Here is a 26,057-nt window from a genome sequence, read left to right as displayed (position 1 = left end):
ATGAAAACTGGAGACAAGTTCGAGAGATTTTCAAACTGTAGAGGTGTAGCTTTCGAAATAAAGCCTTGATCCATTTTCCGTCCCTAAACCACTAAACATTGAAGCTAATTCCCATGGTAGCAAAAGATTTTGGCTTCCATGGAAAAATTTTAGCACACAAAATTGTCTCGTCTTCATCCTTCACGCAACGATCAATGAGTCGCACTAGTAGCCACTTTTGCAATTTAGAAATATATGAAGACGAAGATGAAGATGATGTTACTCTGGCTGACATTGAAAAAGGCTATTATGAAAAAGAGGGGTCAATATTGCAAATTCCTAAAGTGGGGTCATCATCATTGCCATTTCTTCCTCCGAAATCATTGAGCAAACGCGAAAATCAAAAGTCTTCTTAGTCGAGATTATCGATCATCCTTCTTGATCAAGACTTGTTTATAGTATACAAGCGATTATTTGTACTATCTTTAGTTTTAAATATCACTTGCTTAATTCTTGCTAGTATGGGGAATTTCCCGTATGCAAGAAAAAAAGTTATCCTGTTTTAAATTGGCAACATTTTCGCTTTGACACTCTGCCGAAGCGAAGCATTTTTTAGAGTTGCATTCTGGCTTGCAATGAATTGCTTAGGATGGTCTTGGATACCTCTACGAATCAAAACTATCGTTACGTCTTTACTTCAATCACTCGGTGGGATTCATAGCGGTTGTGCATTTCTTCAATTGCATGGCTCACTTACGCCTTAATCCTAACACTGAAAGATAGACAAAACACTTCCCCTGAAATCATTTGTGTTGCGCAATTCTTTCACTTCCCTCTTTTTCCTCATTAACTGCATTTCCTCTCGTTCTGCATCTCCATCACAATTTGTTCGAAGGACTCATCGTTTTTTTGGATGGATAGCATTAGCACTGCTTTGGATTTTCATAACCTTAACGATTTCTTATGATCCCGAAACCTAATCTTACAACACGGACATTGGTCCCAAACTAATAAAACAAGAAGAATTTTCGTTCACATTGGCTATTACGGTGCTAATAATCATTCCATGGATAACTGTGAGACGTGTCCCGGTTAAAATCACATCTCCATCTGGACATGCTTCGATTATAAAGTTCGAGGGAGGGATCAAAGCTCGAATTTAGGACGGGTTAGTCCTTCGCACTTGATACAATGAAGAATATGGAAAACAAGAAATTAACGAGAAAAGTAAAAGGATAGATAGATTGACAAAAAGAGAGGCACCAATTGGCAACAAGCTCTTCAAATAGCTAAAATCTCCAATTGGCATACAAACTAGCACCTAATCCCCTAGGATGGCCTCAAGGGAACTAATGTCCCGAGCAACCAATTCTCTCAACAAGACTCACAATTAAAATGCAAGCTCACAACTCTCAAAGAGTGTTTGATGTTTAACTTCAATATCCAAAATAGTCTAACTAATGAAATAACCTAAAGTAGTATTTATACTAACCAGAATAGGAAGACTAGGCTAGCTCGGCTTGGTGTGCATGTTCTTGATGAAGCTTGGCTTGCATCAACTCTCCCCTGGGATGAATCTGGACACACTAAGGCAAGGATGTATTTGGACAATTTCGAATAAGCCCAAAATATCAAAAAATAATATTTTGCAAAACAGAATTTAATATGGGCCTCAAGTATACCTCGCGCGCAAGGGGGGAGACAAGGCAATTTGCAGGATTGCCCTTCGGCGGGGTGGTCTTTAATTTTTACCACTCAAAATGGTGGTCTTGAAGTGCAGCCGTGTGCAAATTCGCTCTCGCATGCGTAAATTTCGCTCGTGCGAGAATTTTGTCAGCAGGCGGTGCAAAATTGCCTTGCAAATTTATTTTTTTTCAAACGAAATTTGGGATTCGAACCCACAACCTTAGGGTGCTACGCGAGGGGTAAAATTTAAAGACCACCAACTTGAAGGGCAAAAATTAAAGACCACCCCAAATAAAGGGCAATCCGCGCAAAAAAAAAAGAGACAAATTCATCACTTTTGCCTACTGAGCCCAATTTTCATATGCACAAGGCCTATCTCTTGTTCTAGCCCATTTACTAACCCAACAATCCACAATTCAATATAAGGAGGAAAGAAAGACTTTCCTCCACCTATGTGGGACATTTGCACTTTATAGAACTGATTCGCACCAGGTCTTCTAACTTTTTATAGAAAAAATACGGATCCGGGTTGTCATTAATCATTCGATATTGTATTCAGTACGTAGATCCTTCACTTCTTTTTCTTTCTGAAGTTTCGACGTAAAGATTCCTTACAATTGACTTAATGTTGTCTTATTGTCTGCAGATTATATGGAGTGAAGTTGAGAAATTGGTCTATGAGGTGGAAAAAGATGGACAAATTAACTATAAGTTGTTGACATGGGCTATTAACAAATCTGTCTTTCAAGTGATTTTGGGGATTGCAATGCTGACTTTGTGCTCAAAACCACTTGTATTTAGTATTCGAAAGTTGTCTGAAGAAATTGGAATGCCTTCGTTCCTCATTCCCTTTGTGATAGTACCAGTGGCTCTAAATGCAAGAATGGCTATAGCAGCAATCTTTCCAGCAAGCCAGAAGTGCTCAAAAACTGCTTCTTTGACATTCTCAGAGGTTTAACTCTCTCTTCCTCTCTCTTTAATAATCTATGCTGCTCGGACTTGTAAAAAATGTTGATGGGTGTGCGTTGGATACTCCAAAGTAGTGCATTTTAGACACGGGTGCGGCGATATTTTTTGAGAGTCCAAGCAACATAGTTCATAACCAGAATTGTCATTTCCAGGGGCGAAAACTACAATTATAGCCTGTTTAGTCAAGCTTCCAACAGTTCTTATTTTGGAAAGAGTATTTTGTGAGATAGTACTGTCCGAAATAGTACTTTTTGGAGAGTAGGAGTTCGTATTTGGCTAACCAGTTTGAAAAAACACTTTTGCCAATATTTTAATAATTTGTGATTGGTCAATCTTTCAACAGACGCTTTTGGGAAAAGCTACTTTTTCCTGGTTCTGAAAAATAGCTTTTGCTGCTATTCAAAAACACTTACTCATTTTTCTTCTAAAAGCTTGGCCAAGCACTTTCAACTCTCTAAAATAAGCACTTTTGGCTTCTCAAAAGCTTGGCTAAATAGGCTCTAACTATGGGTCGGGACGAACCTAGTAACATTTGCTTAGACCCTGTATTTGTATTAAGAAATCCATTAAATATGTATAAATATTTAATTGTGAACCCAACAACTAAAACAAGCTACGAATCTGATGACAAATTCAGAATCCATAAACTTCAAATCTTGGTTCCACATCTGAAGTCTTTGATGGATCGCCTAATATCTAAATGGAGAACAAATGGTTCTATGAATTAACCTTCCAGTAAGATAAAATGAAAAAAGGATGATTGTGCTAATATTTTTTTTTTTTTTTTTTTTTTTTTTAGCAAACAGATATATGGTGGAGTGATCAAGAACTATTTTTTTGGCAAACAGATATATGGTGATCATGAACAACATCATGGGCATGACAACACTATTGGCTGTAGTGTGGGCAAAGGACTTAACTTGGGATTATTCAGCACAAGTGCTAATAGTTTTGGTGGCATGTGCAACAATTGGGCTTCCTGCATTATTCAGCAATAGATATCCACTTTGGACGAGCCTTTTGGCATTTTCTCTTTACCCCTCGTGTGCTTCTCTTTTACCTTCTTCGGTAATTTTTTTGGTTGGGAGTTACTTGGGACTAATATATATAGAGTTCGTTTGGATTAAGCTGATTGTAAATAGTTTACGAGTATTTTTAATTGTTGAAACTGATATTATGAGTAAGCAGTTATGTGTTTGAATAAAAGTGTTGAAATTGACAATAGACAGCTGATGTGTTTGTAAATGAGTGCTTAGCTCATACTCCCTCCGTCCGTCCCATATTAGTTGTCCCATTTACACGCCCTTTACTATATTATCATTGTCCCTCTCCAATAAATTGCACTCTAATCAATATTGGTTACTTTAAAAAACAATTAATGTCAAGGATAAAATAGAAATTTTTTAATTAACTCTCTTCGTTTTATAAATTGACAAGTACTTGTGGTTCCATTATTACACTTTGTTCCTTGATGACTCACCAAATTTTATTGGATTTTTCTGATACGACAAAATGTGAAGCAATCAATATATTTAAGGCGAAAAGGTCTTTTGGCCACACTGTTTTGATCACAATAACCCAAATGAGGTAAATTCATATGATTATTTATGACAAATTTAATAATTTATGCTTACTTAATGTCATTTCTATTTTTTTTCTTAAAGTTTATCTTAATTTAAAATTGTACAATAGAGGTTATGATAAATTTTACATAAGTGTGGCTAAATTTGGGTCAAATTAGTGTGGTCATTTAGCAACTCTCTATTTAGGGAATTCTACACGATAACTTCTAATTTCTTTACTTTGTGACGACTTGAAGGTAGTTAAGAATGGTCCTATCATTGAAACTTATTTGTGATGACCTCTAAAAAATGCCGTAAGCAGTCACTCTCGTGGGGATTTTAATCTCCACAAATAAAAGAATAAAATCATCACGAAAATTACCAGCAAAAGTGTTCAAAAAAACATCGGCACTAAAAAATGAGCACTTGTGGTAACTCTAATCGCCGTAGAAAAAGGCTTCCTTTTTCAGTAGCGACTAGGAGTAGCAACAAATGCCCAATTTTTATTATGGCGACTTAGTCGCCACAACTATTATGCCTTAAGGCAACCTATGTCACATAAGGCAGACTTTTCCCAAATTCTTTCCTTGCGAAATTATTTTATTTTTTTGACTGAACGGGGTTCGAACCAGACCATAACAAGACGAAGTGCCAAAAAATTAAAGACCAGCAATTTGAGAGGCAAAAATTAAAGACCACCCCAAAAGAAGGGCAATCCGTATAAAAAAATTGATAGTTCATGATGTATTACTGGGCTTGGATATGACTATCATGGTATTCAGAATGGGCATACGACTTGGATAATGGGATAGACTGTTGAATGGGCCTTAATAATAGATGAGGGGAAATGTGGAAAAGGGACATACCTTTGCAATTCTAATCCACATTGACTTGACTTTGATCGCACTGAGTTCTTTTTGGTACTAATAGACAACTAATATTATTATAACAACTAACTCAAGAGTATTTGAGTCAATAATATTATTTTAGACTTGTTAGGGTGGTTTGGATTGGAATCCGAGAGGCTCAGGTGGGCTTTGGCACATTTGGAACAAGTTGGAACGTTGCAGACACATCCATCGCGCATGGCTGCTCGTGTGTTGTTGGATACGCGCTGCACAACATATGGAAACAACAACAACCAACTGAAATCCCACAACGCGGGGTCTGGAGATGGTAGAGCGTACGCAGACCTTACTCCTACCCCGAAAGACCCTCGGCACAATAGAAAAGTAAAAAGAGATCAAATAAGGCTAAGAAATTCAAAGCGATATGGAAAGCACAACATATGGCACATGGTAAAAACTCTGCAAAGCGTAAATAGCCCAATTTCGCAAAAAATAAGTCATTCTTCATTATCTTTTGGACATCGGAGCTCGCCTTTTTCAGAATCTTGACGGGAATTTCACCTACTATGTTTGGATAAGTGATTGTAACACTATTTTGAGGTTAACACACATCTCCAAAATAAACAAATTAGTTACATACTGGATAAGGACAATGGTCTGCATTCCTAGCTAATTAATTGTTCAAGCACATAAGTAAGCAGCAAAATTTGCTCAGAAAGAGAAACTAAATTAAAAGATGGATGCATGAAACATTGTCAAATATTATCCAAAAGAATGACCAATTCAAGATTTTTGCTGGATGGGGTATTAATACTTCTATAACCAAAACTTAATAAGTATGCCAACAAAAAGGATGATCAGAATAAATAACATAAATTCAGCTGCCTAAAAAAAAAAAAATTGCTACTACTACAAAAGTCGACGAAGAATGAAAGTGGCACTTCTGGTGAAGCTGAAACATCATATACCAAATTAACAGCTTCAAAGACTAATATCATACAGTTATGAACTATGGCCAAAGACACTTGTGAAGAATCACAGTCAGCAGTAAAGAAACTAGTCAGCGTCCACAAGTCAATATCTTTGTTCACGGTCTGCAATGGGATAGTTCAAGGATTAATTAGTAAGTCCATTTAGATTTTTGGAGTTGACCAAATGGCAAGTTTGTCAAATTGCAACAAGCATCAAGTATCAATGTGAAATGTGACACACTTTCTATAAAGTAGGATTGGTTGCTACCGATATTACCCCAGCTTCCCAAATAGGAGAAACAAAGCATATATTTTGTTGATGCAAGGATTGTGGTACTTTCGATATTTGGTCGATAAATTTCTTGCAACAAATAAATGACAGCCACACAAATCTACTCAAATAACAATTCAGGAACCATAAGGACGCAGCAAAAGCTTATTATTAACACAATAAAAGACAACTCATAATCAAGGTGAATGCAACTCTCTTCAACCCTTATTACCCTTGCACAAGACTGAAATAGCGCCATTCAAGAGATAATTGCATACTAAAAGCGCCATTCTAAAATAATTTGTTTAGATAATTCAATAAAAAGTTTATTTTCTTTCAAAATTAAACTTGTTACGTCATTAAATCTTCCCAGCAAATACAATCTAGCGAAGATGATCATTGAAGCTAATTAGGTAAAGTAAAGTGACTTTTAGAAGAAAAAAAAAAAGATCGATGACTTGATGGCCAATTACCCAAAGTTGAGTGACCATATAAGCAATTAACTCTAAAAGCATAAGATGCAATAAAAGTGTGAATATACCTTTGCTATATGCTCTTCATTCCATCATTAATTGGCTCATCTAGTGCCCTCTCAGCAAGTTCAGAAAACGTTGTATGACCTTCTGGACCATTAACTTTCTCTTTGTGCAAGTATCTGTGAATGTGCAAAAATTAGAACACCAGAAAGCAGAACTATGTGACATGGACTCCGCTGGTTTGTCGGTTCTAACCTTTGTTGAACAATTGCTTCCAATGCTAGTTTGACGTTTCCGTGAACAGGATGGCTTTCATCAGTTTCAGACAATCCCAGCCGTCTCAACTGATGCCAAAGATTTTCTGATGGCAGCAATTTTAAGCTTCATTCCTCTCCCAGATATTAGGACGTAAAGGATACAAAACAAATAGGAATGAAAAAATATGTTCAAGTACAAATGAAATTGCACATATACCTTCATTAATTTTTCCTCCAGCAAGTTTAACAATGCTAGTAACGACAAAAGTAAGAGCAGTGACATGTGATTTCTTTTCATCCTCCACACATGCCTTGTATATATCTGCGGGTAGCTGACTTATGAGAACATGACTTTGCATCAGCTGCCACTGTCCATCATGAAAAAGACCATGTTAGAAATACACAATTAAATAACAGTATACACAGCCTACGCTTAGAAATACACAATTAAATAACAGTATACACAGTCTATGCTTCCAAATAGATTAATAACACTAAAAAGGTTTGCGGCTTAAGCTGAAGAATTCCATTTTGCAGCCTCAATATTGAATACTACTTACTAGTACCTACCTTATACATCACAGTTCCAACTTTAGTTTGTTCTCGAAGATTTTAGCTTACTATAAGTAGCAAATATCCACACTTTGTACTACATATCTAGGGATATTCAGATGGAAAATCCAAGTGCCGCTCGTAAAAACCTCCTCCCCACCCCCCAACAATTGCATATCGATTTCCTGTTTCATTTCAATCACAGGGGTGGATTTCCACAGCCTCACAAGGAGAGAATTGCAAGCTAACATCACCAATGTTGCCGTGGCTGATGCTCTTCAATCTCTCGAGTTTGGTGATGGTATTGAAGAGGTCTTGAAAACATGTGAATCTGATATTGCAAACTCATCCATGGAGTCTCCTGGAAGTCCGAAGCAGTAACAAGTGTACCTCGGACTGGTCGCCTACCCAACAAAAGACAATATAGCATGACTCAGAAACTTTGCAGACCTTGAGTAGGAGTTGCTGCATAACGAGAGGAACATCCAGTAAGCTGGACACTGTAATGAAGGAATGTGAACCAAAAGAGAATACTGGGGATCAGATTGAGGAAGAAAAGAAAGATGTACCAGAGACACCAGCAGCTGTTCTCACTAGCCAAAGAAAGAAAGTGAAGGCAAAGAGTTCACTTAGGCAAGTATACAGCACTAGTCGATCGGTGAGGTTAGCTGGGAAATGTATGCAGGAATCAAGCACACAAGAGAATGAAGAGTCGATGCGTTTTCTGATGAAACTGACGAGAGTTTGGAGGTGGACTCTGAGCAGTATTCTGTTCAGCAGACTGAAGAATCAGACAAAAATGGTATTGATTTGGAATCATGTGAGAGTTTGGACATCAAGAATGAATCCGATACGGTATCAGATCACGATTCAAATACCTTTGGTGCAAAATGATGAAGTAGACATGGAATATGGTGTGCAACAAGACACTGGAAATGACCTGGTAGTTTTTGCTTTAGATACAAAAGCAGAAGAGAGCTCATAGGAAGTAGCACTTGGTCACAATAACAATGGATCTGAAGAAGTTTCTGGATAAGAACCCATGGAAGAATCTGAAATTGATCATGCTGAGGCTAAAAAGGAAAAAGATTTTCCGAACAAAAGCTAGAACTTGGGTGACGATACAAAGAGAAATTCAGGTGGTCTGCATGAACAGGATGAGCCCCATTGTGGTGATGCATCTGATTTTGTGGCAGAAAATGGAGAGGAAGAATATAATTTTAATCAAATGTTTGAATTTCAAGTGGATGAGGGTGTAGAATGTAACTCCAATGTGGCAGGAAAACAAGAGTTGATAGGAAACCTGTGAGCCAGTCCAGACACTAACATAGATTATCATGAAGTGTATTTGTTCAGGCAATTCAACTCTGAGGTCGAGGCTAAGGTGAGTCGAAATCAACGGTGTCTGAAAGATATTTCAGAAGCTAACACGGAAGTTGCTGGAGAAGAACCTATGGAAGAATCTGTAATTGATCATGCTGAGGCTAATGTGGATAGTGCTGCTCATGCTCTTCCTCCCCTGGCTTCTCTCATACCTAATAGTGCCCCATAGACAGTCTTCACTGAGGCACTGAATCCTATGAACTTATCACTCAAACAAGCTGCTTGACACCACTTAAGAATTCATCAGCAGCGACAACCATTTTAGATGACAAGTAAAACTTGGCTCGTAAGAACGAATGATGCAGCTGCAGTTACTAATCCTGATCTATACAAAATTACCTGCAGTGTTGGTAATATTAAAAAGTTAGCCATCTTGATTGTTGATAGAAGAAAACGCTTTGCATTCATCATTTGTTTTAACTTGCAAAATTCATTCGCCCACAATACTTAGTGCCATAGACAAAATAGAAAAGAAGTAGCACGTCAATGAACTAGGTTAAAAACCATGAAGTTTCAGGTTCAAAGCCCAGTGGCGACAAAATAAAACAATAGGTGATCTCTTCCCATCTATCCTCAGGGACGATTTTAGGCTCTATTCGGTTGAAAGTTTAGTTATTTACCTAGAGGACTAGAAATCAATTCCCGCTTAATACATTTTCTTCTTCTTCTTTTTTTAAGTAATGACCCATGCTATAGAAATCCTAAATTTGCCTGTGTCTGTCCTAACCTTGGGGGACAGAGTTACCTGGTAAGCGTGGTGGGAGGTGGCAGGTATCCAGGGTTATCAAAACCAAAAGAAAAAAATTGAAAAGAAGTAATGAAGATGCAGGGAGAATCTTTTTCAAATGAATGCTCCCAATTTCAGTCAATTGCATTGCTGGGAAACCTCTGAAAAGTGAACATCCTTCCTTTAAGAGAGGAGCAAGAAAGGAATTCCAAGGTTTTACCTTTCGAATATCGGAGTGTTGGATGGTCCAAGGGCCATAAATGCCTTGATAAACCGTCTCTGACTGGGACTGTGACGCCCTGCACTGGCACTTTAAAGAGGATAGTTGGGGTTTCCATTTTCCTGACAGGAATTCTGATTTTTTTGTGTTTGTATTTGTAAAAATAATAGGAGCAGACATGCTAAGTGAAATGGAATTCATCCTTGCTTCAATCAACTCAATAACCCTTTCTGCTTCTTCTTCTACTCTTGTTAAACTTAAACCCACAACTATATGACAAATGTGTGGATGTTATTATTACTACTCTTAATCTTAAGCTTAGGCAAGTGTACAGCACTCGTCGATCGGTGAGGTTAGCTGGGAAATCTATGCAGGAATCAAGCACACAAGAGAATGAAGAGTCAGGAACCATCACATTTGATGCGTTTTCTGATGAAACTGATGAGAGTTTGGAGGTGGACTCTGAGCGGTATTCTGTTCACAAGACTGAAGAATTAGACAAAAATGGTATTGATTTGGAATCATGTGAGAGTTTGGACATCAAGAATGAATCCGATACTGTATCAGGTCACGATTCAAATACCTTTGGTGCAAAATGATGAAGCAGACATGGAATATGGTGTCAACAAGACACTGGAAATGACCTGGAAGTTGTTACTTTAGATACAAAAGCAGAAGAGAGCTCATAGGAAGTAGCACTTGGTCACAATAACAATGGATCTGAAGAAGTTTCTACAGAAGAACCCGTGGAAGAATCTAAAATTGATCATGCTGAGGCTAAAAAGGAAAAAGATTTTCCGAACAAAAGCTAGAACTTGGGTGATGATACAAAGAGAAATTCAGGTGGTCTGCATGAACATGATGAGCCCCATTGTGGTGATGCATCTGATTTTGTGGCAGAAAATGGAGAGGAAGAGTATAATTTTAATCAAATGTTTGAATTTCAAGTGGATGCGGGTGTAGAATGTAACTCCGATGTGGCAGGAAAACAAGAGTTGATAGGAAACCTGTGAGAGCCAATCCAGACACTAACATAGATTATCATGAAGTGTATTTGTTCAGGCAATTCAACGCTGAGGTCGAGGCTAAGGTGAGTGGAAATCAACGGTGTGTGAAAGATATTTCAGAAGCTAACATGAAAGTTGCTGGAGAAAGAACCTATGGAAGAATCTGTAATTGATCATGCTGAGGCTAATGTGGATAGTGCTGCTCATGCTCTTCCTCCCCTGGCTTCTCTCATACCTAATGGTGCCCCATAAACAGTTTTCGCTGGGGCACCGAATCCTATGAACTTATCACTCAAACAAGCTGCTTGACACCACTTAAAGAATTCATCAGCAGCGACAAGCATTTCAGATGACAAGGAAAACTTGGTTCGTATGAAAGAAAGCAAAGGCACTGCTGGCAATGGCAATGGCAATAAGCAATCTTTGAAAGATTTAAGCTTGAGGAGGAGCTTACAAAAATGTTTAAAGAGCTACATATTACAAAGATCTAGTGGAAAGGAGGTTGCTAAAATCAAGGCGGCAAGGTCAAGATCAGCCTTGCAAACACTTCCAGAAAACCGTTTGACTGGTGAAACCGAAAATTGAAGATCATAAAAGAGCCAGATCACTCCTCCTGCCAGTATAAATGAATTTTGAATGGGATGAAACCAATTTCTGAGACATATCAAAAGTTTTATTGCTTTGTACGAAAACCTCAATATATAATAGTTTGGAATCTGGAAAAAGTATTTTATATATAAGAAAGCACCTCAATCAGATGCACAGAACCCCACCTTAGACACCCAAACTAAAGGGCCTGCTTATCCATTTCTATACCAAGAGCAGTGAATTCTCAAGGTTAATTTTTTCATCAATTGTTCCGTTCTCGTGTTTCAACTTTCAATAGCAACTTTCATTCTCTAACGAATTATCTTAAGCTAATTTTATAAAAGCCGGTAGCCAAGATCACAAATATATTATAATTATGAAATTCAAACAAGGAATTGAGCAAACCAACTGAGTAGCAACTTGAAAGCAAAAATTAAGATGCATAAAAGAATGTATCGAAGAAATGTCAAGGAAACCCCTAAACTGAGAAATAGAAAAGCAGGAAAAAAAGAATATCACCAGGAACGACATAAGGCGATATTTTCTTCAACACACTGGAGCTGCCAGCACCATAGCCTTTGTTTATGTTCCTCCATTCTTTTCCACTCTTCTTCCCTGCTCTACATCCCACCATTAGCAATTGAAAAAAGACTGCAAGAGTCTTTGGCTGAAGCAAGGATGCCTACTATTTCATTATGAAAAAAATACTCCAGCAAAAGGTAATTAGCAGAACATATATGTACCTTTATTGTAAACCAACAGGAAACAACCTCTCTACCTCCCAAGGTAGGGGTAAGGTCTGCGTACACTCTACCATCCCCAGACCCCACTTTGTGGGTTTCACTGGGTATATCGCTGTTGTTGTATTGTAAACCAACAATGGATCCCGCAAAAAGGAAGAAGCAGGACCCCTAGAATTCAAGAACTTGATGAATCCATAATCTAAACCTTTATGGTTGAACAGAAAAAGAGGCTATAGCTTATCATCAGGGACGAACCGAGCAAACGAAAAGCCTCCATTAAATTATCTGGAGAGACATGTCCATTGAACATAGCAGCCATGGAAAATTCCAAATCCACCAGCAGAATTGCAAAACATAAACGAAGATGAAAGAAGAAGAAATGGGGATAGTTAGAAGGCGATGAACCCGACCAGTGGCAAATGATACGTGGCTTTTCACTTCGAGATTAAAAGTCACATTTCATTAACTAATGCAAGAAGTCCAAAATAGTACCATTGAACAAAAAGAAAATGGCATTAAGCATACATGTTGAACACAGCACCTTTGCTCATGTTTCTATATATTAGATATATTGGGACTAGTATACAACTATACAAGTAGCATTCAGTGAGGGATAAGACTAGTATACATCCTAATCAAGGTTCATTTTTAGTGTACTCTTGCTGTCCAAGTTTCTCAATCAGATTAGCTTTTTCTCCCTCTGGCAGATCGTTGAATATGAATACTGATTTGTCTCCTATATCATCCTGAAATATAAAGAGAAACAATACCAGCAAAGTGGATTAGATCTTGTTACAGGAATTGTTTCTTGAGGGTCTACATTGATAGATACATAATACTTTGTTGTTTTTGTTAAATTTGAAAAGTACAATGGGTAGGGATAAAGAGCACAACCAAATGAATGGACGGGGTCTACCTTGATAGGCTGAGTGAACTTCCTCGCAGCAAAGACCACAAACAGTGCCATCCATGTGCTCAATAGGGTAATCTTTACTCCATCATCCATCACACCAGTCTATAATCCAGATGATAGTCGTTAGATCATTATAAATATAATATGAAACAATTTCAACATGAAAATATAAATTTGTCCTTAGTTTCTTGGTTGGACAAATAGAGTTATGAAGTAAAATTTTAAAATAAAAACCAATTATGGTCTCAAAGACCAACTCTTAACAGTTTCCAATGGTTTTGTTAACTTTTGAAAGCCTAGGCCAGCAATCATTGCTGGAGTGCTGTGCTGGCAAAAATGGAAAAAGAAGTTTTGATTGGAGCATCTCAAGATCTTCAGGTTGTCGTTTCCTGCTGATGAAGGATTTATGCTTCAATTGCTAAGGATGGAAAAGTATATTTCAAGTTTATAACTAAATAACTCTGTATAGAATGAAATTTTTCGGTTAGCAGCATAGCTGCAAATGTTACCAGGTGCCCCAGTAGGAGGGAAGGGATGACAAATGTCAGAATACCAGCTTCCAACTTTCCATAGCAAAGTCCTGTTTCCAAGATAACAAAAATAAACTCGGCATCCTTAAATAGAATGGACTGTTTTACAGAAACTAGAAGCTAAAGCAGTATCATTTGTACATATGAAATTATATATCATAACTGCTCGTGATAACTACAGCTAAGGGACAATAAGCATGTTCCTTTATTCTGAAAAGTAGCATACATTTTGATACATCTCCAAACCCTCAACTTGCAAACAAAAATTTAAAAAATAATATTTGTATAGCAAATGCAGTATCTAAAACGAGTAACCATTTGATAATACTATGCGGAGATAAAAGTTGATGGAGAACACTCGATCTCAAGGTAAACAATTGTTTTCTACATATATTGTTTGAGGATGCGTGAATCGAGTAATCAATTATCAAATTTGGTAAAAACTCTTCACCAATAATGATACCTTGTTCCTCATGCACATATCCAGACATCCTTCGTTTCACTGGATCCTTGAGCAAACAAGAATGTTGATTTCCTACTGTTCAATACAATTTCAGAAGCTTCTTGTAGGGAACGACACCGAGTTTTAGGTTCTCTTATATCTTTTCTGCTTCCTCAACTATTGGCCATGTTTATCACCTTAAGCATAAGATTCTAATCTTATAACTTATCAGTATTTTGTATTTCCATTATAGCACATCTATTTAATTGAAGATTTTTAAAAAAGAATAAAAACACAATCTATAATTGCATGCTAGTGTTATTTCTATGAAAACAAAAAATTTCCTAACCTTCCTTGAAGACAAGTCCTGTCAATGCTGCAAATAGTGGTCCGACAAACCAAACAGCTGTTGGATTCTCGACAACATATTGAACTAAATTCTTGTGAGCTGGCTGAGCAAGGGCAGAATATGTTGCCAATGATCCAAGAGCACCGAGCAACCATAAAGCTTGAAGAGTACGTTTAATTTCAGTGACATAAATGTGAATAAGATATAATGATAGGCCAAGTCCGCACGATCCAATTGCATAGAATAAATCAATATTTCTCTCAATCAAGTTGCTAATAACTGAATCCTTGGGAAGCAAAGCCGTAGAAGATGCAAGAACGAATGAAGCAGCTGCAGTTACTAATCCTGATCTATACAAAATTACCTGCAGTGTTGATAACATTAACGCATCATCGAAATTGATTGATAGAATAGAAGAAAACGCTTTGCATTCATCATTTGTTTTAACTTGCAAAATTCATTCGGCAACAATACTTAGTGACATAGACAAAATAGAAAAGAAGTAGCACGTCAATGAAGTAGGTTAAAAACCACATAAGCTTTCAGGTTCAAAGCCCAGTGGCGACAAAATAAAACAATAGGTGATCTCTTCTCATCTATCCTCGGGGGCGATTTTAGGCTCTATTTTTGCAGCACGTGAACACGTGGTCTCCTCGTAAAACTAAGTATTTTATGTATATATTTTCTAAAATTAGTATAATACTATCTGCTGGAACACATACTACAAAAGATTGAATAGTGAACTCGGTTGAAAGTTGAGTTATTTAACTAGGGGACTAGAAATTAATTCCCGCTTAATACATTTTCTTCTTCTTTTTTTAAGTAATGACCCTAAATTTGCCAATGTCTGTCCTAATCTTGGGGAGACCGTAGCCACGCAGTAGTATTCGGTGGGAGTAGGTATCCAGGGTTATCAAAACTAAAAAGAAAAAAATTGAAAAGAAGTAATGAAGATGCAGGGAGAATCTTTTTCAAATGAATGCTCCCAATTACATTGCTGGGGAAACCTCTGAAAAGTGAACATCCAAGGTTTTACCTCTCGAATATCGGAGTGTTGGATGGTCCAAGGGCCATAAATGCCTTGATAAACGGTTTCTGACTGTGACGCGCTGCACTTGCACTTTAAAGAGGATAGTTGGGGTTTCCATTTTCCTGACAGAAATTCTGATTTTTTTGTATTTGTATTTGTAATAATAATAGGAGCAGACATGCTAATAAGTGAAATGGAATTCATCCTTGCTTCAATCAACACAATCAATTACCCTTTCCGCTTCTTCTTCTACTCTTGTTAAACTTAAACCCACAACTATATGACAAATGTGTGGATGTTATTATTACTACTCTTAATCTTAATCTTTTAATTAATATAATATAAGAGGGAATAGATGAGCTTCGCGAAAGAGGGAATAGAGGAGCTTCCCGTTCATGTGAATTGACGGGAAAGCCCTCCTATTCCCGGTTACATCAATTGGTGTTAGCTCTTCTTTTTTTGGAACATTTGACCGAAGTAAGCTATTATATAAGACGATTCACCAAAATAATACATTTTAAAAGAATTTACAGAACTAGAATAAACTTATTCCTGAGTAACGTATTAGGTATTATTTTATTCAAAAAATTGAGCAGCAAAAGCCGGGGTTAGCAGAAAGATAATTCTTACGCCGAGTAACGTATTGAATAATACGTTACTCACGATGAATGCTAATTTAGAGATCTAATGTCGAATCCTATTGATTGATCTAAAAGTCGTAACTATGGATTACAATTTTCGATAAAACGTAATCGGCGATTCGTTTCTCGAAACTAGTACCTAGCAATCAATTTTTAATAGAATCATGCAACTGGGAATCATACTTTCGCTAATTTGACTATAAAACATGATCTATAGTTACGTTTTAATTGTAAAACATGACATACAATAACGACACACTGCTAAAGTCCCTCTTCCTCATACTTTTCGAACAAACCATAGATCATTATAAAATATAGTGTATGAAACGAATGTTCGTTTCACATTCCAACAATTTTCAAAGAAAGCTTCTACTTGTGTGGCCTATTGTTGGAACAACATTAAAAAATTCAACAGGTATGAGTTAATTAAGTCAAATATGTTGTAATATGTTAAAATAAAACTATAGTTTTAATCTATTTTTCTGTTATATTAATAATACTAAGTGTCTCATTTGTGCATGTAAGAGTAAAGATGGCCAATTTTAAACATAATATGATGGTTGTTTTGTATTGGGGTGGCGAAATAATTACTGAAATGAACGAATTCATGCATACTAAAGGTGCCAAAATGATTGTTAGCATGTTTGTTTCAACGAACTATGCTGAATTGGTTGAACTATTGCATGAGAAAATGGGGACAAACGGTGAAAATATTCAAATCGATATTTCTGGAAAATATCCATGCTTATTTCAAGGTAACAATACAAGGTTCATTGAGTTTAAAATTGAGAATGACCAGTCCTTGCTACAGTTTTTCGCCATACCGCATAAATATTTTGGAGATTTATGTAAAGACCAAACTAGCAAATCAGAATAATGTATTACAAATGAGTGGTTAGCATGGTTATCACATGAATTTGTTGGCTCAAAATTATGGATTTGCTATGGCCAAGCGATCACCTCATTTTTGCGAAGTAACCGATTATTCAACCATCATTCCGAAGAATTCGCAGAGTGCACATACAATCCGTATTTCTATAATCAATCTCACACCAATGTGTCATCATATAGTGCGACACATGGTTTCCGTCAATCATTTGGTGCAAGTCCTAGCACGCATGGTCATCGATCATTTGATGAAGGCTCAAGTAGTCAAAGACGTATTAGTAGTAGCCATAGAGAATATGAGGCCAGATAAAGCAACAAATTATATTTTTCTCGATTGCTTGGGTTTATATATTTTCAACAAATAAATTAGTCAAATCATATGTACTTGTACTGCCAATTGTTGCAATTTTACATATTTTTAATTGTTGCTTCAATTATTTAGTGCTAGAACAGGTTTATTAGAAACCTCAAAATTGTTGCATTTTTTAACTTTTAAATGTGTTCGTACTCGTATAAATTTTCTACTAAGAGAAAAAAACTTGCTTATATACCCTACAATCTTGCTACAATTTATTAATATGTTTTCTTCCTTTTCTCCATAGAGAAGCTGATGCCAGCGTTGATATGCATAATGATGCAAATGCTGAAATTAGCTTCGAAAGTTGAGAAGATGACGAACCTTCAGGAGAGGATGAAAAGAGTGAAAGATAAAGTGAACCTGATGAAGATATTAGTGATATTGGAGATTTCCTTCAAAATAATATTGGTGCAAGTCCTCATAATCAATTTGGACATGGTATGTCCGAAATTGCATATCATGATATACCCTACTTTATGACATTAGATAACGAGGAAGATATTTTCATCTCTACACGAGAATCTGAGACGGGATGTTGTTCAGTTTGGTCCGAGGATGCCAAAAAAGACTTGGAAAAGAATATGTATTTTAGCAAAGAAGGCAGAATTGAAACGGGCAGTAGATGGAACTCATATGTATGGCAAATATGAAATCAAATTATTAATCGCCGGGCTGGAATTGACTCGTAATGATAACATTTCTTCTCTAGCATTTGCTATTGTTGACTTTAGAGAGTCGAAAAGAGGCATGGAAATGATTTTTTAGGAATTTGAGCGCACATGTGATAAAGTATAGAGAAGATATAGCGTGTGATCTCGATAGGCCAAAGGAATTTTGAGTAGTTTATCCGAGTTGCGGCGTATCAAGATCCTCGGGGCCTTCCATCGATTTTTTGTCAAGGCATCTTAAGAGCAACCTAATCTCGATTTTCAAACAAGGACCTCGCAAATCGATGTGAGGGGTCGTCGCAGCCCATCAAATAAGGAAGTTTGAAGCCTCGACGTGGGGAAACTACGAAGAAAAAATTGACATATCAATATCTCATAGAAATTGGACAAATGGGCGTGCTTTATTCATGATGATGGGAAAAGATGGGGAGGTTGGACAACAAAATCTTTCCAGTCGTTCAAACGAGTTCAAGAAAGCACAAGGCTTGGTTCGTCCATCACATGGTTAAACTTACTGGGGCAACCGTCAACGGGTATACTCGTAGGTCCCAAACAAAGACAACAACTTCTAAAGCAAAATGAACTACGGACGGGGAGGTTCAAAATGAAGGGAATGTAACTATGAACGTTCAAAAAGGCACTTTGTTTATGATTGGAATATACCTGGCTGCGGGTATATGAGGTTAGATCTATGAAAGTGATGGTACCGGTGGCAATCTCCTCACCGTGTTTCACCGAATGAAAAAAAATGTGATTGGGAAAATGGGCTAATTTGCACTTTCCATGTTCACATGTCATAAAGGTTACTGAAAGAATGGGGGGATTGGCTAGAAATTTTGTCAACGAGTATTTCACAATAGAGAATTATGATACAATATATTCCGGGTCATTCTCACCAGTTGGGCATGAGGCGTATTGGCCATCTCCAAGTTTTAGAATGACAAGTAATGAACTCTATCGTCGTCCCAATCGATCAAGGACAACTAGAATTCCTAATGAGATAGATCGTGGTCCTACAAAATATGGGTGAGCTTGCGGGTTGTGTAGGCAAACCGGACATGAAAGGCGTCAATGTCCAACTCGTAGTCAAACTTAAGTGTTAGTCGAGTTTGAGAAGTTATTAAACTAGTTCATTAGTCGAGTTTCTAATTCAGCATTTACTTGTGAATCTAGGAGTTTTATGTACTCATTATGTAGAATTTAATTTCAGTATTGAGTGACTGTACTCCTGTAGCAGTATAATGTATAGGCTAATACGTTATATTGACTGTATTCCCATACATGGATTCTCTAAAGTCGTTACTATGGGTAACGTATTATGACTAATACGTTGCTCACAGTAACGAATTAGCTTTTAACACCGTTAACCCCTAGCTTTTTTTTCCCGTTGGAATTTTTGAATAAAATAATATCTAATACGTTACTCAGGAATACGTTTATTCTAGTTCTGTAAAAAAAATTAAAAATATATTATTTTGGTGAATTGGCTTAAATAATGGCTTACTTTGATCAAAAATTCTCTTTTTTGTACGGTGGGTATTTGGGATATCTTTGATCGTCGCTGCGTTTGTTTGGGTTCCCCTTTTAATGTATGGGTCGCATTACGGCCTTTATTTTATAGAAAATACATACATGTTTTAGACTTTCAATGAGGTTCTAAACAATTAAGATATTATGGAAATGACAGTTGAGGACGAACACATGCATAAAATTTTGTACTCTTTGCTACAATTAGAGAACTTTTCAAGTTCTTATTACTTTTATACCGTTGTCTTCTCACTAATTCCTTTTGTGTCACATGCCCTTTCTCATATAGGCATGCGTATTCTGTCCTCATGCATTTGAACCATTTCACATAGACACGTGTATTACAGTTTATTTTAAATGGACATGATTTGAAATCATAAGATGAAATCATGATTTGATTTTAGTTGTTCACTTTTGACTTTTTACTTTTTACGTTCTTTAAGAATTAATAAATGAAGTACTCCCTCCATCCCATATTACTTGGCCACATTACTTGACTTTTCACGTCCTTTAAGAATTAATAAATGAATTACTCCCTTCGTCCCATATTATTTGGCCACATTACTATACTTGACTTTTTACGTTTTTTAAGAATTAATAAAAGAGATTTTACACTGTATGCCAATTATGGAAAAATATTTACCCGTTTTGGCCCATCTTTTTTTAATTACCCGCTATAGTCATTTTTTCCTCTTCAGTTTTTTACTAGTCCCATACATTATTTTACACTTTTATACAAGGTTTATATATTGTCTACATTAGGTATATAAAGTTATATATTGTTGTATAATATTGTATACTAGTCTTATACATTATTATACACTTCTATACAAGGTGAATACATGATTGTCTACAGTAGGTGTATAAAGTTGCATATTATTGTATAAGGGTGAATATTCAAGTTGGGCCATGAAATGTTGGGCTGTAGGTTTGTAATTTAAAATATGGGCGATGAATATGTAATTTTGACCCATAAATTCTTTATAAGTGAAATTTTCCCATTAATAAATGATGTACTCCCTTTGTCCCATATTACTTGGCCACATTACTAAAAAAATATGTCTATTTTTCTATTCTGTATTTTCTTATTATATATAAACGCCCAAGGTGACGAACACAACAACAATAAGTTGTACAAAAAGCAACTAAAATTGTACTCTAAGTAGGGACTAACATGTGTACATTTTAGAAGTTGAACATTAATTTTACCTTTTGTATGTTTATTTTTTAAGTCTACACGAGTCTGGAGTGTCCTAATTGTCCTTTCATTTCCTTCATTTGGCATTTACTCCCTTTATCTCAATTTAAGTGTCTACATTTGACTAAATCGGGACTAACATGTGTACATTCTTGTGTTTAACATTAATACTACCTCTTGTGTGTTTACTTTTTAAGTCCCCACGTATTCAACGTTGTCTCAATTGTCCTTTCATTTCCTCATTTGACATATACTCCTACTCCCCTCGTCTCAATTTAAATGTCTGCGTTTGACTAGACACGGAGTTTAAGAAATAAAGATAGATTTTCAAATCTTGTGGTTCTAAATTAAAAATGTGTATAATATAATAAAATATCCTTTGAATCTTGTGATTATAAGCTTGACATGTAGGATATTTGAATTGTCAACTTACTAAATATAAAAGAGGAAAACATAACCAAAATAAGACAAATTTTAACAACAATTGAGGAATTAAGGGGGAAAACAAGAGGAAAAAAAAAATATGGAGACTCACTAAGAAGAATCGCAATATCCTTTGCAAAATATACAAACCATAAAGACTAACTAAATTGAGTAACCAAATTAATCATGTTGGGCATCGGACATCGCACGAGCATAGTTTGCTAATAAAATGTATAATTTTAAGTGCAGCCCATTATCATCATTTTTTTTTGCGCGGATTATCCTTCTTTTGGGGTGGTCTTTAATTTTTACCCTTCGCCTAATACTTTGAGGTTCTGAGTTTAAATTCCAGCTCAGTAAACAAAAAGAAGGAATTTCGCAAGAAAGAGGTTTGAATTGGCAAGACAGAATTTTGTGAACTCAAAACTCGACCTTAGCTCTGACTGAAGATAGAGTTTTGCATGCTCTGCCTAGCGATTTTTTTTTAATTTTTGACTGAGCGGAAATTCGAACCCGAAATCAAGAACAAAAATTAAAAACCACCAATTTAATGGGAAAAAATTAAAGACCACCCCAAAATAAGGGCATTCCTGTGAATTGCCCTTAAGATCAACAAAGTGCTGACTGACAACATTTAATCAATTTAGAAATCATGCCGAGGGAGTTATAAAAAAATAAAAATAAAATAAAAAAGCTATTGCTTTCTTGCACTGTTATTTGTACTAAAGAATTTTATGAAAATTAAATCGCTGCATTTTTTATATAACTTAAACTTTAAATTTACAACTATTACACTTTAAATACTCGAACTACGATTTATTTTAATTGAGCAGCCGAACACATGATAAATTTTTTAAATGAAATTAAATATCTATGAGAGGTTGGTGTTCTCTATAGGCATGATGTCCTATTACTTATATTCCATCAAATCTTATACCTTGTGCTGATCAAATCTTGAATTTTGATCGTTGTACATATTGTCACTACAAATTTATATATAATGTATTGATGATAAAATAATATCATTTTGTTTATGTTGGACCCAGGCAAAGCCCGTGTTACACCCCTACGAGGAGTATGACGGGCTCCGACCCGTAGGCCGGGAACCACCTGACTTATCCGTTACTTTGAATATTATAAACCATAACTCAAAGAACACCTGCACGCAGAAAAGGTCCAATATAGAAATATCCGATCATTCAGCACATATGTACATATGCGGACCGACAAGGTCGCCACAACATAACGTATATCATGAAGCCGACAAGGCTAACAATAAAGTATCACTGACCAAAACAATGCCAACATGGCCATATACCATGCTTACATAGCCCACTATGTCTATGAGCCTCTATTGATGTACATATGAAAATATATTACACTAGCAGAAGAGTACCAAAAGATAGCAAGTCCGAAGTAGTGGCACTTGCTGACACCACTGAGCTGGAAAATCCTACTGCGATCGCTCCTCAATAACCCTGTTAGAGCCTGCAGCATGAAATGCAGCGTCTCGTGCAATGGGACGTCAGTAGTAAGGCTGGAAGCAATAACATAAGTGAGACGGAAATATACATAGAGTAACGGTAACCTATCAGCTGAGAACATACAATATGCCATGCATGAATCTTAAAAATCATATATAAGTAAGCACATATGTGTATATGTATATCATATAAGTATTAGTGCCTCCCGATCCATATGTGTTAGTGCCGAGGAACGTACGGCCCGATCCATAAACATGATATGTTAGTGCCGAGGAACGTATGACCCGATCCATAAATATGACATGTTAGTGCCGAGGAACGTACGGCCCGATCCATAAATATGATATGTTAGAGCCGAGGAACGTACGGACCGATCCATAAATATAATATATATACATAATGTAAATAGCATGCATGAGAGCTCATATGAAAGCTACAACTTTATCGGAGTGACGTAAGGTCAGTAACCTCCGATTTATATTATGGAATTCATGTCGAATCCAAAGAAATAACTTAACGATGATGAAAATAATAATATACTGAGAATCAATCAAATAACTAAGACATTAAGAGTTGAGCTACGTGACATAGGAATGAAGTAATTTTATTATGGAACGCTCATATTCATACTCTAGTTGGATTCGTGCCAAGGAAAGAGAGAGAAACGAACACCTTACATACCTTATCCGTCAAGCCACCACTTAAAGGATACGTTACTTCGGTGTTTGCCCTTCACCCGAATCTATATATCGAGAAATACATGTTTAATCATACTTTCATCATATTTCCATCAACTTATAAGCACTAATTATTGAAGACTAATTTGGGTTATGAAAATTTGGGCAGCATTTCCCCTATATTCTTTGCCTCCTCCAAATATCAAAACAACTCTCAAACAATACCAACAACATCAACAATAATATCATTAAGATTCTACAAGATAAATATGCACAATTCTGTCCAAACTTTCTTCAAACCTCAATCCATAAGCCAACAACATCAACACAACAACTATAACTTTTATTCTCGTAAATATTCCTAAATCAACGTTAATAAAGAGAGATTCATACTTTATCCTTTCTAGAATAGCAAGATCTTCAATATTTACTTTGAATTCACGCCAACTTCAACGCAAGACAGTACTATACTCGCGACTACACGTTACCCGGACCTCGATTAATATTCCATCACTTGAACTTACTCAAAATCCTCACTTTTATGATGTACATATGCTCTCTTATGTGGCTGAGATTTTTGGGGAATTATTATGACAAAAAAAAGAGGGGTTTTAACCCTTATATAGTGTGCTAAAGTCGAGGTACCGTGCGTGCGCAGTTGCTACCTTCTGGCCTCGCCTAACTTGTAATGTCCATAATTCTCTACTCCGACATCGTATCAATAAGCATTTTATCGCGTTGGAAACTAGACTCGACGAACTTCATTTTAGGCTTTTGAAACACGTTAAAACTCCTAATATACTTGGAGATGTACCCCTCCAAAGCTGACCCAAAATTCTATCTTTAATTCTGCCAACTTTTTTCAAATTTTCGACAAACTTATTTTCTTTGATTTGCTTAGTCCCGGAGTCTTCCATAGCTTATTATATGAACTTAAAACCTCGTAACCATAGGATAGGTGCATATAATCTCACATATCCTAGGAAGTCCTCTAGATCTACACTTAAACAACTAATGCTTAATAGATTTTACGTACAAAACTACGAGGTGTAACATTCCCCCCCCCCCCCACCTTGAAAAACATTTATCCTCAAATGTTGGAATACTCGAGGGTTAATCAAACTTCCACGGAACGTTAGTAAAGTATCTCTGGTGATTGGAGCACCACTAATCTCCTACATGTCACAAGTCCTAATCACAAGCCCTACATGATACCGTAATTAATGACACACAGTCATGCAATGATTAGAATAATATTTCTCATCTTATTGACTCTCAAGTTTTGGGGTATGACTGTTTCCTTGTGGGTGACTTGCAGACAAGGAAGAATCTTGCAAGACTTCTTCTGGGACGGTATTAGCTGGGGCAAGGAATAAATGAGGGTACTTGGACTTCGTTACTTCGTTTCCCCACATCATCTCTTCCCCCCTTTACTCCTCCATGAACTTTTCACTCGAAGCCACATCTTTATTCCGAGTCGGCGCAGATTGTACTGTCGAGGATAGCAATTGGTTCTTCCTCATATGTCGTATTCTCTCCGTGACTTGGACGTACATCACTGTGCACGACTTCCGGAGGGATCTCCAACACATTTTGCAGCATGAATATATGAAAAGCGATGAGCCGCTTGCCGATTTGATGGTAACTCCAATTCATAAGCTACCCGGCCTACCTTTCGGACGATCTTATAAGGTCCGATATATCTAGGATTAAGGTTTTCTTACCAAACGCATGACGCCTTTCATAGGTAATATCTTGAGAAACACCCAATCACCTACTTGAAATTCTAATTCTCATCATCGTCGTACATCCGCATAAGATCGTTCACAGACTTTACCTTTTCAATAGCTTGATGAATGAGGTTAGGCCTAAATAAGCTTTACCCAACCGGTTACACTTCTTACCATATAGAGCTTCATATGGAGCCATTTTGATACTGGCATGACAGCTATTGTTATAAGCAAACTCTATCAAAGGCAAATGATCATCCCAACTTCCTTGGAAATTCAGTACACAGGCTCGTAACATATCTTCCAATGTTTGAATGATGCTCAGCTTGCCCGCCTTACTACGGATGGAAAGCCGTACTAAGATTTACTTGAGTACCAAGACTTTCCTGAAAAGATTTCCAGAACTTTGTCGTAAACTGAGCACATCTGTTAGAAATAATGGACACAGGAATGCCGTGAAGGCGCACAATCTCCTTAATGTACAATTTAGCATAATCTTTAGCCCCATAGGTGGTCATTACGGGCAAGAAACGGGCTGACTTGGTTAACCTATCAATAATTATCCAGATGGAATAAAATTTATGGCGAGAACGGGGCAATCCTGTAATGAAATTCATATTTATCACTTCCCATTTCCACGCTGGGATCTCCGTTTCTTGTAATAAGCCATTGGATTTCTAAGTTCGATCTTTACCTGTTGGCAAGTAGGGAATTGAGCTACAAAGTTAGTAATATCTTTCTTCATACCATTCCACCAGTAAAAGCCCTTGAGGTCATGATACATCTTGGTGGATCCGGGATGAATTGAATACCGGGAGTAATGAAATTCTAACATGATCTGAAGCCCGATTACATTTGGAACGCACAAATGACCTCGATGTTTGAGAACCCCATTTGAATCAAGTTCAAAGGATGAGATCCGATTTTGTTGCACTCCTTCCTCAATATTAACTAAAACTG

At 36.7% G+C, this 26,057-nt stretch overlaps 3 protein-coding genes and 1 pseudogene across 5 annotated transcripts in view; 2 read left to right on the top strand and 2 right to left on the bottom strand.

The window, feature by feature from the left end:
• On the top strand, nt 1–900 carry LOC132038220 (uncharacterized; annotated as a pseudogene).
• A 1,358-nt stretch (nt 901–2,258) lies between these two features.
• Nucleotides 2,259–4,492, top strand: LOC132038219 (sodium/calcium exchanger NCL2-like). Its single transcript, XM_059428922.1, has 4 exons — nt 2,259–2,617; nt 3,441–3,459; nt 3,497–3,702; nt 4,454–4,492. Exons 1-4 carry the CDS (start codon nt 2,291–2,293, stop codon nt 4,490–4,492), a joined length of 591 nt encoding a protein of 196 aa, XP_059284905.1. The 5' UTR covers nt 2,259–2,290.
• Nucleotides 4,493–6,808: 2,316 nt separating this feature from the next.
• On the bottom strand, nt 6,809–12,502 carry LOC132036904 (uncharacterized). Of its 2 annotated transcripts, none has more exons than XM_059427318.1 (4): nt 11,224–12,502; nt 7,237–9,185; nt 7,018–7,123; nt 6,809–6,941 (listed from the first exon to the last, which is right to left on the bottom strand). In XM_059427318.1, exons 2-4 carry the CDS (start codon nt 7,376–7,378, stop codon nt 6,833–6,835), a joined length of 357 nt encoding a protein of 118 aa, XP_059283301.1. In that variant the 5' UTR covers nt 7,379–9,185; nt 11,224–12,502; the 3' UTR covers nt 6,809–6,832. The 2 variants fall into 2 exon arrangements, with proteins under 2 accessions (XP_059283301.1, XP_059283300.1); XM_059427317.1 differs by having other exon boundaries at nt 7,237–7,387; nt 12,016–12,502.
• Nucleotides 12,503–12,652: 150 nt separating this feature from the next.
• The window catches only part of LOC132036901 (uncharacterized), a 53,517-nt gene continuing 40,112 nt past the window's right edge, over nt 12,653–26,057 (bottom strand). Inside the window, exons 2-6 of one of the 2 annotated variants that reach the window (XM_059427312.1) lie at nt 15,510–15,582; nt 14,474–14,837; nt 13,662–13,732; nt 13,156–13,254; nt 12,653–12,985 (exon numbers count right to left, since the gene is read on the bottom strand). In XM_059427312.1, coding sequence (XP_059283295.1) covers nt 12,875–12,985; nt 13,156–13,254; nt 13,662–13,732; nt 14,474–14,837; nt 15,510–15,582 — 718 coding nt within the window. In that variant the 3' untranslated portion in view covers nt 12,653–12,874. Of the gene's footprint in view, nt 12,986–13,155; nt 13,255–13,661; nt 13,733–14,473; nt 14,838–15,509; nt 15,772–26,057 lie in introns of those variants that run through there. The other variant, XM_059427311.1, reaches the window with a different exon arrangement.

This window comes from Lycium ferocissimum, chromosome 11, assembly GCF_029784015.1.
Source record: "Lycium ferocissimum isolate CSIRO_LF1 chromosome 11, AGI_CSIRO_Lferr_CH_V1, whole genome shotgun sequence".
In the NCBI taxonomy this organism is placed as follows: domain Eukaryota; kingdom Viridiplantae; phylum Streptophyta; class Magnoliopsida; order Solanales; family Solanaceae; genus Lycium; species Lycium ferocissimum.
Note: the sequence above shows the minus strand (reverse complement) of the source record. Positions and strands in the feature narration are given on the sequence as shown.

Bases quoted from the DNA above. Each gene is read 5' to 3' on its own strand.
- LOC132038219 (XM_059428922.1), top strand. From the start codon at position 2,291: ATGTTGTCTTATTGTCTGCAGATTATATGGAGTGAAGTTGAGAAATTG. The intron at 3,703-4,453 runs GTAATTTTTTTG...GACGACTTGAAG, and splicing joins CTTCTCTTTTACCTTCTTCG to GTAGTTAAGAATGGTCCTAT.
- LOC132036904 (XM_059427317.1), bottom strand. The intron at 7,124-7,236 runs GTATATGTGCAA...TGCTGCCATCAG, and splicing joins TGGAGGAAAAATTAATGAAG to AAAATCTTTGGCATCAGTTG. The intron at 6,942-7,017 runs GTTAGAACCGAC...GCACATTCACAG, and splicing joins GAAGCAATTGTTCAACAAAG to ATACTTGCACAAAGAGAAAG.